Source organism: Gymnoscopelus braueri (genome assembly GCF_963280865.1).
Source record: "Gymnoscopelus braueri genome assembly, chromosome: 5".
In the NCBI taxonomy this organism is placed as follows: Eukaryota; Metazoa; Chordata; class Actinopteri; order Myctophiformes; family Myctophidae; genus Gymnoscopelus; species Gymnoscopelus braueri.
This window is the reverse complement of record NC_137606.1, coordinates 41,311,869-41,328,773: the sequence shown is the minus strand read 5'-3', so window position 1 is coordinate 41,328,773 and position 16,905 is coordinate 41,311,869. Positions and strand designations below refer to the sequence as shown.

The window sequence follows — 16,905 nt, the reverse complement described above, 5'->3', positions numbered from 1 at the left end:
GCACATAGCCATATAGATTATAGCGGTGGTGTCAAGGACCCCCAGTTTGGTAGGCGTCACGGACCCCATAACTGACTATCAATCATTTTGCTCTGGGACCCCCTGGAACCTCCTCAAGAACCCCTGGGGGTCCCACTGACCCCTCTTTGACAACCACTGGACTATATGCCGCCCCCCCCCCCCCCCCCCTCTCCATGTTTTGTACTCGTGTATGATTAATAATTAAGTACCTTCTTAGTCCATGACCAATGCTGAAACACAAACATTGATGTTTTGCTTTGCAGACGCCCCAGCATGGTTTTTTAATGACTATTACTCGACACATTTCAATCCTACTGGATCCCAAGTTTATTTTTGCTCACTACCCCCAAATATAGAAGCTCGTTATATAAAAGATCATTGGACCTGGGGGCCCAGAGCACAGCTGGGTCTTAGCCGTCTAAATGAGGGGCTAACTTAAACCAGGGCACCAAGTGAATGCAGTAAAGGTGTAGTAAGTGATATTGTTTTTGTTTAAGTAAGTGTTAGATAGCTCTATATTCTGATATCGACCATAGAGTGTTCAATAACAGGGGTCTCCTTGTCTCTCCAGTGCTTTAGTAAAACGGAAAATGCATTTTCAGATTCAGATTTTCGGAAACCAGCGTTATCCAATCAGGAGAGAGGACCCATATAGGATACAGGATAAACAAGTGAAATTGGAAGTGATGAGACAATAGAAGCGAGCAGACAAGATTGGAACTGGAACACTATCAAATTGAAGCTGATAAATGGGTACTCTTCCCTGAAATGAAATTGGCAACCCAACATGAATATGTATTTTCAGCTTATTGGAGAGATGGCAAGACTCCTGTTTCTGAACAAACAATTTAGAGCTATGATTATATCAGAATATAGAGCTTTAACCTTTTAACAAAAAAAACACAACATTTTCTTTTAACCTAAAATGATCACTTACACTACCTTTAACTAGCTGATGGAATAGAAAACTAGCAGTTGTCTGTCCCCAGGACCACAGTTGAGAAACACAGAGGCTACTTACAGTATGATTGCAGTTTGTGTACGGAGACCTCATACTCATTTATACTTTTGTAGAGGCCGATTCGACGAAGACCTCCATGTTCCTTAAGGCTGAACACCCAGAAACACCCAGACAACGATGATGGGGATTCAGATGTAAGTCGTTTCCTATGTTCCCTTCGCAATACCAAGCTTTGGCCACCTCATTTAAATATTTTACATTATAACTCTATCATAACTCTATTTTTCGCTCCCATTGATGGGGGTCAATTTAAATGAATGTATTGTCTAGTAAAACATATTTTCTTCCTCCTTTGTTTTGCAATTGCCTTTTCTGCTTCATTGCATCTGTTGCATTCAGCCCACATTACGCTCAACGGTCTCTTTCCTGACTGGTTTTGTCTTGTGCCTCTTGCAGAAACCTACGGTCGTCTCCCCACTTCCCTTTAAGGTTAAGATGAGAAACTCGGCCATGATTGAGATGCTGCAGGTTGGTGAATGGCTGTGATTTATACTTCCGTCACACACCGTTGTCCTGCGGCGAAAATAGCCGCTCTACAAGCTCACAACATGTTGCAGAGCATGACATGGGTTGCCAAGATCTGCTTATTATAATTTCCCCGCCAGATTTTATTTGAAAATAGCCGATCTACAAGCTCACAACGCGTCGCATCGCGACGCGTTGTGAGCTTGTAGATCTGCTATTTTCAAATAGCTGATGTATATGTTAAAGTGCTCATGTGGCTCATAGTCGCTTCTTTTAGGCTGGTTTTCCTAGACCTGGTTGCTTGTTTCTCTCACAGAATCTGGCAACACTGAGCATGACGCGCTGTGAGGTTGTATATACAGCTATTGTTGCCACACGACAAAGGCACGCAGGCTTCTGTTGTAACATTGCATGATTAGGTGTGAACTGTAAGGAACGCGACAGGTCCTTGCGTTGTCACGTTTGTAGTCACATACAGTATGATTTTTGATTTGTTTATTTTGACGGGACACCGCATATTAATGAACAATACAATCAGTGTAATGTAAATACACCGGATTTAGCAAAGATGCTCATTTACATCTGCAGTCCCCACAAAAAAACATAAAAACAAGCAGACAATAGAGTACATTACATTACATTACACAGGGAAAACAAAGCATAAATACAAAAACGGAGGTACAAAACAGGTACAGATACCACTTCATCATTGTATTGTATTGCTCACTCCTCTTACAGTGCAAGGCCACTCAGACACTTACAATCATCTCCAGAGATACTTCTTTTAAAATGTAAAGCATTGCTGCTACCCACTGGTCAGTTAGTGTAGGTGCTTGTAGGAGTCTTATGAATGAGATCTGAGAGAGAGGAGGGGCATGCCGTGTTGCCTGATCGCCTCTCAATCGGCTCACATTGATGAGCTAATGAGGTTGTTCACAGGCCATCCTCTGCTACGCCTCTAAGCTGCCACAGTTCCTTTAGTTCAACACTTAACACAGTGGCCGGCCATGGGGCAGAAGGGCTGTCGCTTCTCTGTCTTCCTGTTCTCCCCGGTTCAGGTAGGGAAATGATCATAATCATAATCATAATCATAATCATAATCATAATCATAACAATAATGGTAATCATTATAATATCCTTTATTTGTAAAGCAAATGTCATGGTTAAAATGGAACAGTATTTAACAGTCAGGCAGCAATGGCAGAGATGCAATTGTAAGAGTCAAAGTATTTTATATTATTGACAATGACAAGATGATTGTTTTTCTACCTGTTAGAACTAATATGTTCTCTCTTTCAGTGCAAATTACTGCATGTGTCAATGCATTGTAGTGAAACGAAAGTCAACACTTTTGCCATACCAATGAGTTGTGCTGTCATTATGACTAATGATTATTGGATTTGTAGTTCATTGTAGTTCCATTACGGTTAAGCACATTTTCTTCTCCTTATATCAGTCGATTTTGCATGTACTGTAGGTAATACAATTTTGCAGGGCGTTTCTCACTGTAATTGTAGTAGTGCTGCATGAGGCATGCAGAACAGGGCAGTAGTGTTCTACATGACGTATGTTTTGTGAATATGAATAATTGGATCTGTGAGTTTGACATAATGTGGCTAATGTATCTATGTATGATCTGAACCAATAATTCTAATGTTTTGAACCACCTGCAACCTGGTGTCACTATTTTGGGAATGTCATTATAGGTGAAAATGTCCAAACGTTTTCTAAAGTCTTGAACATTGAGAAAATTGCAGATGCGATGCACTGTGACTTTGTAGATCGGCTATTTTCGGTATCTGTCATACAATGAAGTATACAGAATAGTAGTAGGGCTTAAGTAGTTAATGGATTTGACATACTGTAGTCTCATCTGTCCCTCGGCTTGTTACAATATTCATAACTTCGAAAGAGCGAGTGATTTATTGACATTGCATCTACAGTATGCACAGAGTTCACTTAGTATTAATTAGCTATTAGGTATTTATTACTAATGATACACCGTATTTTAATGTTACCATATTTTACAATAGTTATCTAGTAAAAAGTACTATTTACATACAGTCAATTTAAACTGGGTCTGTGAATTGACTATGCACAGTTTGTATTATGACTGTGCTATGTTACAACCACTTTAACCCTTGTGTCCTTATTCTGTGGTGAACATTCGGCAAACACAAGCTCACAACACGTCACAAGTCTATGCAGATATGTCTTGTAGATCTGCTATTTCTGGCAAAGAGATTTGGTGTAGAGGAACTAGAAGACCTAGTACAGAGCCCCGGGGGACCCCAGTCAACTTAAAGTATAGGGTCTAACTGTTCGAATATGACTGAACATAACTGTTTCCCTCCAGGCCAACCTTGCGTTGTCCCCCACTGCCCTGTTGCCTTCGCCCAAGAGCCCTGAGGTCAAGCTGCAGCCCACGCTACTGTCCCCCACCAACAGCAGCCCTAGCCCTGCTAGCCCCCTGTCGCCGACCACCCTGAGGCCCTCACTGCTGTCCAGTGAAGAGGAGGAGCACGTCAGCTTCGAGAGCCCTCCCGAAGGTCCTCCACTGCCAAACATAAACAAGGTATGTCCATACCATGGAAGCTGGAGGCGGAGAAGACAATCACACACACACACACACACACACACACACACACACACACACACACACATACCCCCTCTGCAGTCCCAGAGAATAAAGCGGATATAAGATCCCCAAAGCCCACACTAGCAGGCTGAGGAACAGTTTTTTTCCCCCCCTAGCACTTATCCACTTTGTTTGGGATTTTTTGGTCTTTTTGTCTTTTAAAATAATTATATTTTGTGCCTTTGCTTGAGTGACTTAAGCAAGGAAATGCAAAAAGATTGATTGATTGATGTTTAAAACGGGGATGGGTAACACTTTACTTAAAGGTCGCGTCTATGATGCATTATAATCACATTTATAACGCATTATAATGCACTTATAAGGCATTATAACACTTGTTACAGTATATATGTTTATAATTATGCATAACAACTTATAACAAGGGTTATGAAGTATTATAACTTATAATAATATCATTTATAAGTGCTGGTCATAATGCATTATAAACTCAGTGGAACAGGACATTATAACTACCAGGTACCATTTTATTTGGTCGGGTCTATAATACATTATAATCACATTTATAATGCATTATAATGCATCATAATGCATTACAATGCACTTATAATGCTTCATAACACTCTTTATAAATGTTTATAATTATGCATAACAACTTCTAACAAAGACACTTTATAAATAACTAAGTTAAGATATTTATAATATGCTGTTCCACTGAGCTTACAGTGCATTATGACCAACACTTATAATACGTTATAAACGTTGTAATAAGTTCATACATAATTATAAACATTTATAACGAGTGTTTTAATGCCTTATAAGTGCATTATAATGCGTTATAAATGTGATTCTAATGCATTATAGACGCAACCTTTAAGTAAAGTGTTACAAAAAAGGCTTATACATGACCATATATTTGTCAAAAAGAATAAAACACAAAAAGATCTCAAGAGCTTACTTCCATCACAGTTAGCAGGGTCCTAAAACGCTTCTCACTCCATCGTTGGGAGGCCCGGCCATCTATGGGGCTGTGACATCATAGCTAGATGGCCACATGGCCCCTCCCAGGTAGCACAGCTCACGTATCCCAGTGTTTGCTGTGTCCTGGGTTTAAGTAGGTGCTCAGATAAGCTCAAGGAAGCTGCTCCGATAGCAGCCCGCATGCAGCAGCAACCAGGGGGATTTGAGGCTGTAATCCTGTTAGCCCAGTTCTCCTTCAGAGGTCTGGGGAGGAATTTGTGCAGGGCTCTCACTCTCTCTTTTGTTTATTAGAATCCGAATATAACTTCCAAAACTTTGCATTGATATTCACTCATGTATTTGACTATATTACTTAGGGGTGGGACGATATATCGATATATCGATATATCGCGATACTTTCTCCCGCGATAAATAATCGATTATTTTATTTTTTTTTAAGTTTGTGATACGTTGTTTTTTCTACTCTGTATTTGTGTAATGATGATTTTGAACTGTTTGGTGCTATTTTATGTGTTTATGAATTGAATACAAGGACTATCGTGATATATCGTTGGTGAATTGTCATGCAATATATCGTGATATCGCAATATATCGATATTTTCAGATATCGTGATATATCGTTGGTGAAATTTCATGCAATATATCGTGATATCGCAATATATCGGCATTTTCAGATATCGTGATATATATTGTTATCGTGGGCCTAATATCGTGATACATATCGTATCGTGAGGTACCCATATCGTCCCACCCCTATTATTACTGGCATGCTCAGATAAATACATCGAGGCAGAACACACAACGAATGTTCCATTTCCAGTTTGACATTATATTTTCTTGCATGTGTAAATTTACTAGGCCTATTATATACTGTACCTGCTGCTTTTTATATTCTGGTCTTCCACCTGCCCATTAGAAGCATTCCTGACCCTGACTGGGCAGTGGGCACCTATAGGCTACAGTGCAGCCTGACAGCACGTCGAGTGTTCGAGTCCCGATCACGACAGCCTTTGCTGCATGTCACTCCCCATCTCTCTCTCCCCATTTCCTGTCAGCCTACTGTCCTATCAATACTAAAGGCATAAAAAGCCCAAAAATAAATCTGAAAAAAAATAAGCATTTCTGTCTTCCGTTGTGCCATCTATCCGTTGCTATTTTTTAATCATGCACCATATGTATACTGGACTTTGTACATTACATTTGACTGTGCCTTGCCTTCCTGTTATTTGCCTTGTTCTGTGTTCCTTTCATCTCTTCTCTCTTTCTCTATTTTAAAGCTGGTTTAGATAACAGGACTTTTATGATTTCGAAAACTGGTAGCATCACACACTACAGGATAATCTTATAAGATTCTCTTATAACTTTATCTTAAACACACTACAATATGTTAAAATAATGCAGCATCACACACTGCAGGATTGTGCTAGGATTATTGGACTTGTCGGAGCCTTGCAAACGCAGCACCTCACCGTGCTGTGATCACATGCTGAAGGAGATGTAAACAACAGAGACGGTTAAACTTGCGGTGGCAACGGAGGACTGGTTATGCCTGGGAAGACATCCTTGCCACATATTAACAAGCCTCAGCTGCCCAATGCACCCATAACAGACCGGTTTTCATGTCAAACGTCTTCTCATTCAGTTCACGTCTGTCTCCTTGTAGACTGCCTCTCTCTCAGCCACACACGACTCCCACTGTGCCGTTCCACTCGGACAGTAGGGATCATACAGATAAATATCAAACATGTTTAACAAAATTATGGGGACGGCCCTGATTACTGTGATTAAATCAGGAGGCTTAAGATTGTATCTTTGAACCCTTCACACTAAAGGATAATCTTTCCCGATATTCGCCCCCGAATTATCCCAAATATCCCCGATTATCTTGTTGCGGGAGCCCACACAACTCTTCCTGTAACAGCAATGTTGAGATTGAAAAAAAATTATTGTGTCCACTCTTTTACACTTGTAATCGTGTGTGATGTGACAAAAAAAAGTATTCTGATTCTGTGTTCGCTCTCCTCGCAGAGTCGCGCTCGGCTGTCCTTCAAGCGGCGCCCGCCCACGAGGCAGCACCGGAGGTCCTGCAGTGACGCTGACAACCTGTCCCCCGATGATCCGCCCAGCCCCAAGGCAAACGGGGACGAGGAGAAAGTCTTCGGCAGCCCAGGGGGGGAGGGTGGCGCGGAGCGAGGACGAGGGGACGACTCCAAACTCCCAGACGCTCTGAAAGAGCCAGAGAGGAGAGGGGGCGAGGAGCAGGACTGCAGTAAGGCAGAGGACAAGGTAGACCCGGTGTCAGAGAATGCCGCCGGGGCAGGCAGAGCCTCCCCAGACGGTCAGACATCATCAGGACAACAGGAAGCAGCAGCAGCAGCGGCCCAGACCTTAGAGGACCTGCCGGAGGAACGGCAGCAGTCAGAGTCCTGCGCTGCGGAGGGGGCGGGGGCGGAGGCGGAGGGGCGCGGCAACGGTAAAAAGGAAGCAGAGACGGAGCGACCTCAGTGTGAGGGAAAGGAGACGGCGTGTGAACCTCCGAGACATTACTGAGAGGAAGAAAACATGACTGTATACGGAATCCTCATAAGTTATTCGATATCTTTGCGAAAAGAAAAATCCATCAGAGATACTCGGATCCGCTTGAAGAGATCGATTTAGTGACTTGACTTTATTTTCGTTTGAATTTAATTTGTGTTGCCTCTATCTCCCTCTCCTAGTGATCTTAACCTCAAGCCCTATTTTATACGATGCAAAAATATACGATCTACAAGCTCACAACACGCCAGGTAGGGTCGCGATGATGTGACCCGTTGTGAACTTGTAGATTGGCTATTTTTTGGAAATGTTTGAATATTTTAGAAAATCCTTTGACAATTTTTGCCTATAATGACACAAAATATGGATGCCAGGTTGAAGGTGGTTATTAAGGATCACGTCCAATAACACTGGAGACAGATGGAGAGACGTACAGTGATGTCCGATCACAACAACTTCTCTGTTCACACGAGCAGCTGCTTCTACGGCTCTTTTCGACTAAAGTGAACCGCGTTGTGCCGTGAAACGTAGTTCACAGGTTCTGGGATTTGTTTCCATATGCTACGGTTCAGTTTCAGACAAAGTTCTCAGAACCAAAAGTTTGAGCCCTGCTCAGGAGGTGGTACTGGTAACCCAGAACTCGGAACCTATGATTTCATTTGCTTTCCTAAAATAGCAAAAATAGCAGATCTACAAGCTCACGTTGTGAGCTTGTAGAATCAGACTCCTTTTTTTTTTTTTTCTTGATTAACTGTTTTCAATGTTCTTCAGATCTGCGTCAAATCAGAGACATTGTTGAAAATGCACTTCCATGTCAAAAGCTATTTTGCTATTTAGATTTTATTCTGAGATTACTGATATTTTATGCTGGGTTGCAGCCCGAACAATATGGCAAAAAAAAATTATAATCATTGCTACACATGACTACATAAACACTGACAAGCATATTGCCGCTGTCGGGTGAAAACTTTTTATGTCCAAAAATGTTACTTTTCAGGAAATGGAAGAACGGACCCGTGTTTCAATGGAGATTGAAATTATTTATACAGTAAGCTCTTGTTAATACTTTTCATTGGTTCAATATTTATAAAACCTAAAGACACAACGTTATCTGGTTTTTGTTTAAAAAAAAGCTAAAATAGAAGATCTACAAGCTAACAGCGTGCCTTGTGAGCTTGCAGATCAGCTATTTTTGCTTCTTTTGTGTGACACTGTAGTATGACGACTATGAAGTAGGGCATTCATTCACGAAAAAAAACCTAAAAAGATATGGATATACGAGGTCTCTGCCCGACGGCAACGATATTAAAATGTGAAGTTCTTTGCATCATACCAAATCACTCACTAAATTGATGTACAGTACTCAGCCACACTCCAATAGTTTTCTGGAAGTTTTTATTTGCTCTGCTTGCTTCTTTACCAACAATAACAGTAACAATACTACTACAGTATAACACAGCGCTGATCATCTGAAACAATGTACAGAAATGGAAAATAAATAAAGACTTGAGTTCATGTTTAAGAGAAATGGGTGTTTATGTACCTTTATGTTGTAGTTTTTGGCTAATGTCATCAATGTAGAATTTGATAAATTTTATTCGATGTAGGAGCCAGGGATCTAACTGGGAACCTCCCAGCTATGCAGACGAGCCCCCTACAGCTCTGCCTCATACAGCTGGGCTCTGTAGGAGGCAGAGCTGTCTAGAAGAAGGTCTGTCTGTGCATCTGAGTCTGTCTGTGTGAGTGTGAATGTCTGGGGATAATTTCACATATCACTGGATTCTTTAGTTTAGTGCCACATTTCTTGTGCATGCTGCCAGCAGGCCAAGGAAGTACCTCCATGCACCCTCCCCCCCACATATATTTTATATATTTGAAATATTTTACTTATAAAAGAAAGTCACTGCAGTCAAATTGGGCTAAAACCTTGCCCAAATATGGAGTCATATATAGGGCTTAAGTGGTTAAGAGAATGTTCCCCCGTTGTTTTTTGCAGGTTTTTTGTGTAGTTTTTTAAATGTTAATAGTTTATTATAATTGTTTATACATATTATAAATGTTTATTTAGGATGTACAGTTTCTCCTTGATGCAGAGTGAGAACATAGAGGTCAACATCTGCGTATGGGGCAGACTTAACCGGTAGAGAACGATGGGGTGCTCAGCGACAGGTTCATTTACAGTGGTTCTCAAACCTTTTAATTTCAAGGACCGCCAAGAGTACAAGTGTACACATGGAACTAATTTGGAACCCCCTCAAGGTAAGGAACCCTGAGGGTTCCTGGACCCCACTTTGAGAACCACATGATTTACAGTCATCATACCAAAGTTGGCCTACGCCTTCATTTCAGCCAGATGTATTTGTCCCCTACGTCGGCATTGTAGCCCGGTGCGTACTTCTTTCCAGGAAGCGATCTGTAGGAGTAGTAGGCCTGGTCGAATTCGTGAGCGCCGACTGTTATTTCTGGCAGGAACTTTGGTATGCAGACAAGGCTTGACACCTTCTGCTTGTCTTCCACCAGCATCCTCATGAGGTGGTAAGTGACATCGTCTTGCTCTAGCCAAGGTCCTTTGTCAAACTTCAGATATTCTATGTCTTCTGCCACCCTGTCAATGTCTTGTGCTTGTGTCGCATCATAAGCCAGCACTTCTGCATTTTCACTGATTTGGGGCAGGAAGGACTTCTTGTAGGCATCCTCAATGCTCTTCAGATATGATAGAGGCACATTCTGAAGATAAGCCTTTCCACTTTGTTTCAACTTCTTTTGCACCTGCTCAGCTGGCATGTCCACATAGATAACTGCATGTGGGGGCAGGAACTCACAGATGCTGATGCCTTTGATTTCGTTGTAGTGTTCCACACACTGCTTCCTGATGTAACCCTGTTTGTACATGGCCTCCAGAAAGACAACGTCGCTGAAGGGAGACCGCTCCAAGATCACTCCTTGGCCTGTGGTGAGTAAATGTTGGATGGCATCAGAGTACTGAAGCAGTCTCATGGCGTACATCCAGAGCTGCAGCCTGTAGGAGTTCCCATCGGCGGCCTTGGGGTCCGTGTAGAACTTCTCCAAACTGCACATCCCGTTGAACTTGGCAGAGAGGGGCTCTCTCTCTCCAGTCATCGTGTCCAAGTAGTATGTATCCGCCTCGGGCATGTAGAGCATCCCCAGCTTGTCTGCCAGCTTTTGAGCCAGTGCTCCTTTCCCAGAGGCCAGGTTGCCATCAACTGAGATAATTTTACTGAACTCATTGAATCTTGGTGTTGTCCTTTCACCCAGGACATAGGCCCACCAGCCATACCGCAGACTCCTTACTGAGCTTGTGTGAATACCAACCTTCTGTAGTGTTGCTGTCCCCGCTTTGAACGCGGCTGCTCTGGATGGGACGAGCAGCCGGACCAAACTCAAGGCCATGTTGTTTACTGTCCTCCAAACCCAGCAAGAACCTAACCCAAATCAAACCCTGTCCATAGGATCTCAGATATTGACACAGTGATGTCATGTTGCGGTGACATCATATTGACTTGCAAATATGGAGTTATTTGCCTCTCCATTGACTTCAGGTATAAACATTAAAAAATGTCAAAGTATAAAACAATAATGTGAAGAATATTCTGAGAGTTACTCCCGTTGTCTATTGGCAGCATGCACAAGACATTTGGCGGTGGTTTTGCGAGATTAGCCACGGACACACAGACACACACTGTGTGTCTGTGGATAATCTCGCAAACCACCGCCAAATGTCTTGTGAAACCTAGAGTCTAGAGTTGAGGCTAGGCTCACCTCTAAGGAGCAACTGCAGTATTTCTGACTATCCTACCATAGCAATCATGACAGATGACAGCAATCATGACATCATCAAAATACTACAGTTTTGGGGATATATCAATAAATGTTTCAGAACTGAAGCATTAGTAAATATGGAGGACTGAAAGCTGCTGCAGATATATGCAGTGAGGATAAATGATAAAGAGCTGCCACTTCCAACAGCATTTCCTGCTTGGGTGTGTCCCCACAGCAGTGTTTCAAAACTTCTTACCCAAAATATCTTCAAGAAACCTTTTCAAAGCAGAAGTATCCACACCGCCCTCCCAGACAAGAGGTGATGACAGCAAATCACTTTAGCGAGGAGAGCGGAATGATGCTTCCCACAATGGCCATTCCCAATGGCAAGAGCAACGGCAATTTGCTGCACACACGGCACCAGCCTCCAAGTAGATTTGTGAAGAAGGCCGGTAACTGCAACGTGCAGTTTGTCAACGTGAGTGCAAAGGGCCAGCGTTATCTGGCCGACATTTTCACCACATGTTTGGACATTAGCTGGAGATGGTTGCTCATAATTTTCTGCCTAGCCTTTCTCCTGTCATGGTTGTTATTTGGTTGTGTTTTCTGGCTGGTGGCAATCCTCCATGGGGACTTAGAAAGTGATGCCCACAGTTGTGTAACCAACGTTAACAGTTTTACTACTGCTTTCCTCTTCTCCCTAGAGACTCAGACAGCGATTGGCTACGGCCACAGATACGTGACAGATGAGTGCCCCGTCACTATCTTCATGGTTGTCTTCCAAAGCTTAGTTGGCTTCATTATTGAAGCGTTCCTCATCGGCACTGTCATGGCAAAGATAGCCAAGCCTAAGAAGAGGAATGAAACTTTGGATTTCAGTCACAATGCTACGGTGGCAATGAGGGACCACAAACTGTGCCTCATGTGGCGTGTGGGCAACCTCAGAAGGAGTCAACTGGTGGAGGCACATGTGCGGGCGAAACTTTTCAGATCCCACACCACGGCTGAGGGGGAGTACATCCCCCTTTACCAAACGGACATAGATGTGGGCTTTGACAGAGGACTTGACCGCATCTTTCTGGTCTTTCCAATTACAATTGTCCATGAGATTGACAGGGACAGCCCCTTCTATGACATGAGCATGCAGGAGTTGAAGACGTCCGAGGTTGAAATAGTGGTCATTCTGGAGGGCATGGTGGAGGCCACTGGCATGACCACGCAGTGCCGGAGCTCCTACCTGGCCAGTGAGATCCTCTGGGGTCACCGGTTCGAGCCCATACTCTTCGAGGAGAAGAACTATTACAAGGTGGACTACTCTCGCTTTCATAAGACATACGAAGTTCCGAGCACCCCTCTGTGCAGTGCCAGGGACATTGCAGAGAAAAAATATATCATGACAAATACCGACTCCTTCAACTATGAGAATGAGGAGAGGACAGGAAAAAGTGCCCATTTTCTGATGCGGGCGAAGAAGCATTTATTTGGCAAATCAAAGAGCATAGACATCATCACTATTCCACCTCCATCTCCTCAAGCCCAGGATGAACCGCTGGCCAAAGATCCATTGACCTTCACCTCCTTGGAGGAAATGAACCAGACCTTCATCAAGGAGAAGAGTGAGCTGATTGAAAGGCCCCTCTTGCAAGAAGAGAGGGGGACCAGAGATGTCATAAAACTCCTGAGAATTGATAAGAGGTTGGAGGAAGTGGTGTAGGAAAAAGAGAGGAGAAATGGACTGTTAAGGAAGAGCACTGTGAGGAGACGAACAAAAGGGAGAGGGAGAAGGAGAGAATACAAACTAACTGGAGAGAAATAGGCTTTGTTTACTTTTCTCTCTGCCGAGCAGAAGAATGAAGACGTGAAGAACTCCTTCAACAAAATGGTGTGGTTGAGTCACGTTTTTCCTGGAGTCCCTGCACACACGTGGCTGTCATTCTGTTGAAAGAATTGTTGCTTAAAGAGGAATGAATGAAAACCCTAGGCTGACTTTGTAGTTTGTTTTCAAGGTTATGATTGATTGATTGACATTATTATTAGGCAAAAGAATGTAAAACAACACAGTTACATTTATAATACTTGTCTAAAAGGTCTGACCAAAAAGGTCCTTGCGGACTTGTTTCCGTTGGGGTCCTTGAATTAATTTCATAGACATATATAGTAGCAAACTATATAAACTACAGAAAGGGTAAAAATATGTCAGGCTGGCCTCGTACACTGTGACACTGTAAGCAATGCAGCTGCAGCTAATCGAAATAATATAGTGTGTGTGTGCGTGTGTGTGTGTGTGTGTGTGTGTGTGTGTGTGTGTGTGTGCGTGTGTGCGTGCGTGCGTGCGTGCGTGTGTGTGTGTGTGTGTGTGTGTGTGTGTGTGTGTGTGAGTGTGTGTGAGCGCGCGTGTGTGTGCGCATACACATATGAAATATTTTGATGTTCTTAGTTCTGATACATTTACTTTTAAAATTAACACCTGGTGAGATTGGTTGATACTTTGAGGCCTGCATTGAGATACAGATTAATCACTCAAACCCTACCCTATAGACCGGGGTCCCGCAGGGGCCTACCCTCAGCCCACTCCTCTTTTCCCTCTACACCACATCTCTGCAGAGAATAGCCGATCTGTGAGCTTAGATGCTATTCTCACCAAATGTTTGCCTATTATGACATGCCCAGAACAGGGTTTAAGTAGTTAAGGCCTGTTATATGATGCAACTGCCCTACAATAAATTTATAATTTAACCTGCATGGTGGAACAAGGCAAGTCTGTTCTATGGGTTCCTTAGATATCCTGTATTATATCTCATGAAACAAAAGTCAGTGTTTTGTTTCCTATATTCAGTTTGTAAAAGGTATACCTCAGAATCACCATTCATTGAATGTGTCATGTCTGAACAATAGTATGAGTCAGATACTACAGCTTGTTATAGATTCCTTACTATACATTCCTAAAATACAGTGGACCTAAACTAAATCAATTCTGATGTAATTTTGAGAATGTGCCCAAAATAGGGATGCCAGGGTTAACATACATTGTATTTACAGTATGTTAACCCTGGCTTCTTTGCCTTCATCAGAAAACATCAGAGATATCATATGTGTGTCAAACATATCAGAGAGTCGACATGTTCTGAAAGGAAATGCATGTTTTTAATTCAGTCTGACCAGAAGCGGGGATAAAACATATCGCCATTGGTGATCAAAATGAAATAAAAAGACCAGAGGGGGATATCAAAAGCAGAGGCATGGATTCTCCCCATCACCCACACAACTGAACTCTGGTAATGATAATTAGAGCGATGTATTGTTCTGATGCCAAAATACCCTAAATAAGTACATATACTGTAGGCTACTGTTGATAGTTTCATAAAATCTTTAATGTGCCAAATATAGCCTAAAATTTGTCTGTAGAGTGTTAACACTGAAGACATAACATGGGCCGGCTTCTTCCTCCACAGCCTCCTTGCCCTCATCATGAAGAAGTTTATTCACTGACGTGATGGGATGACGTTGAGTGTCACAACACTGTGTGTTGTTATGGGTAACGTATCATCAGTACGCTCATCACCCTGAACTGAAGAGGTCTCTGGATGGTGCACGAGAGGCTGTAGGCGCTCATCATGAGTGCAGAGTATGTAGCCCTGCTCACCTCCAGTGATATATTATGACTGTAATCAGTGTTCTCAACCTCACACTTATCTTCTCCCTGATTAAGAACTTGATTTGGAGGAAAACTAATTTCAGGACTGCGAGAGCCTGTGTCACTAAAGAACACCTGAGTGCCCTCATCCTCACGATAATCAATCAGAAATTTAGTTGGAAAAGGACTCATTTCAGGAATCATTTGAAAGAGATTGGCTCCATCGCTTGTGTTGCCCTCGTTCTCATGCTTATGAATAATAGACTATTTTGGAATTCCACAGAGAATGGCTCCATAAAAGCGTCTGAACACCCCAGTGCCCTCATCATCATTTTTTATCAATCACAGATTCCATTAGATTGGCTCCATAGCTTGTGATCACCTCAGTGGCCTCATCTTTACACTTATTAATAACAAATTCCTTTGGAAAAGGACTAATTTCAGGACCATGTGCTAAGAAATGAGCTGCAAGTGAGATGAACAGGGCAGAGGAGGTCCTTCCTTTGGCCTGAGAGTTAAGTGATCTTTGGCTTCTTTACTTCTACGTAGCCAGACCATTTCCTGCATGCCGTTGCATTATCCTGATATAGTGCTGAAAGCGGTAAATGTGCAGAGTTTTAAAATCCTCTGGTATCTGGCATTTTGCTTTAAAATGCAAAATATGGTCATGGGTAGTATGGCCGTCTTGGAAGGATTTTAAATAGCCAGTGCTCTGAGATCACAGAGACCGATTCTGATTGGTCAAACAGAAGGCCGTATTTGTGCACGTTGTTATGGGAGCATGAATGAGGGACGTTAAGAGGGACATGACGTCAGAGTCAACGTCACACATTCTATTTGAACGTCCGCTGTGTATACATATAGCAGCCGCCAAGGAATACGAGGAATACCCGAAGAATACTCACGAAGGGGAACCGGCGCGATGACTACAATGACTGCGAGGATTGAAGTACATGTACTCTACATGTGGCCAGACCCCAATGACCCGGCCCAAGAAGTAGTTGGTGACTTTTACAGGATGGCCCATGACACTTTCCCATGTTTCGACCTTGGCGAGCCCAACTACAACCCACTGGAACTTCTAATGAAAGCGTGCAAAGACAAATTTGGTCAAGATATGGTCCCAGACGAACACAAGAAGTACGACCCTGACCAGATTTTGTATTTTGATGATCGAACAGTGGATGGGAATCTGGAGATTCTGTGGACCATTCCAAGGGATGGCCTGAACCGCCCTAATCCTTGGGAAAACTACCCTTGTCCACACGATCCTAACCAAGAACAACGGGTCTGGCCTTTCCTTAATCTTTTGAAAGTTCAGTTCCCAACTGAACCTGAGGGACAAAGGGCACTCCTGATCGTGCGCTTCAGATGGCGTCAGTAGATGAAGTGACAAATGCTATGTCCCCCAGTGAAATGTCATTGCATTGTTATGAAAGAATAAAAATGTTTATACATTAGAATCTGTGGTAGTAAAAATATCAGATCTACAAGCTCCGATTGTAGATCTGATATTTTTACTAGCCTACTTCTTAAGTTGATGTTTTTCTTTACATTTTCTTTTATTTATATTTTTTAATTTATGAAATTATTTTGAAATGTATTTTTTTTTCTGAAAATGTTTGATTATTTCATTTTTTTTACTCTTTTATTATCTTTTGGTAGCCCCTGAATCGCTAGCCATGCGAAACAAAATGAAAATTCAGGCTGAGTATCAGGCTAATCTTTTGGAATACCCACCCAGTGAAACATTGATATAGACCCTATATGGAGTTCACCCGGCCTATATGTTTCCACTGAGTGCACCATTCCTGTTTATATAATATTTTTTGGTACATTCTCCTCTCTGTAGGAGGCGAGCAAGTCTATAAG

At 42.5% G+C, this 16,905-nt stretch overlaps 3 protein-coding genes across 4 annotated transcripts in view; 2 read left to right on the top strand and 1 right to left on the bottom strand.

Moving 5' to 3' along the window:
- The window catches only part of LOC308085328 (capZ-interacting protein), a 32,443-nt gene extending 23,307 nt beyond the window's left edge, over nucleotides 1–9,136 (top strand). For both annotated transcript variants that reach the window (XM_080428420.1, XM_080428421.1), the window contains exons 3-6: nucleotides 1,096–1,176; nucleotides 1,439–1,510; nucleotides 3,864–4,082; nucleotides 7,113–9,136. In XM_080428420.1, coding sequence (XP_080284546.1) covers nucleotides 1,096–1,176; nucleotides 1,439–1,510; nucleotides 3,864–4,082; nucleotides 7,113–7,634 — 894 coding nt within the window. In that variant the 3' untranslated portion in view covers nucleotides 7,635–9,136. The remainder of the gene's footprint in view (nucleotides 1–1,095; nucleotides 1,177–1,438; nucleotides 1,511–3,863; nucleotides 4,083–7,112) is intronic.
- An 823-nt stretch (nucleotides 9,137–9,959) lies between these two features.
- LOC308085327 (NADH dehydrogenase [ubiquinone] 1 alpha subcomplex subunit 10, mitochondrial-like) lies at nucleotides 9,960–11,030 on the bottom strand (the record flags this gene model as incomplete). Its single annotated transcript, XM_080428419.1, has 1 exon — nucleotides 9,960–11,030. The coding sequence occupies one exon, from the start codon at nucleotides 11,028–11,030 to the stop codon at nucleotides 9,960–9,962; it is 1,071 nt and encodes a 356-aa protein (XP_080284545.1).
- Nucleotides 11,031–11,721: 691 nt separating this feature from the next.
- Nucleotides 11,722–13,113, top strand: LOC308085172 (inward rectifier potassium channel 2-like; the record flags this gene model as incomplete). The annotated part of the gene is made up of 1 exon (XM_080428257.1): nucleotides 11,722–13,113. One exon carries the CDS (start codon nucleotides 11,722–11,724, stop codon nucleotides 13,111–13,113), a length of 1,392 nt encoding a protein of 463 aa, XP_080284383.1.
- Between the last annotated feature and the right edge of the window lie 3,792 nt (nucleotides 13,114–16,905).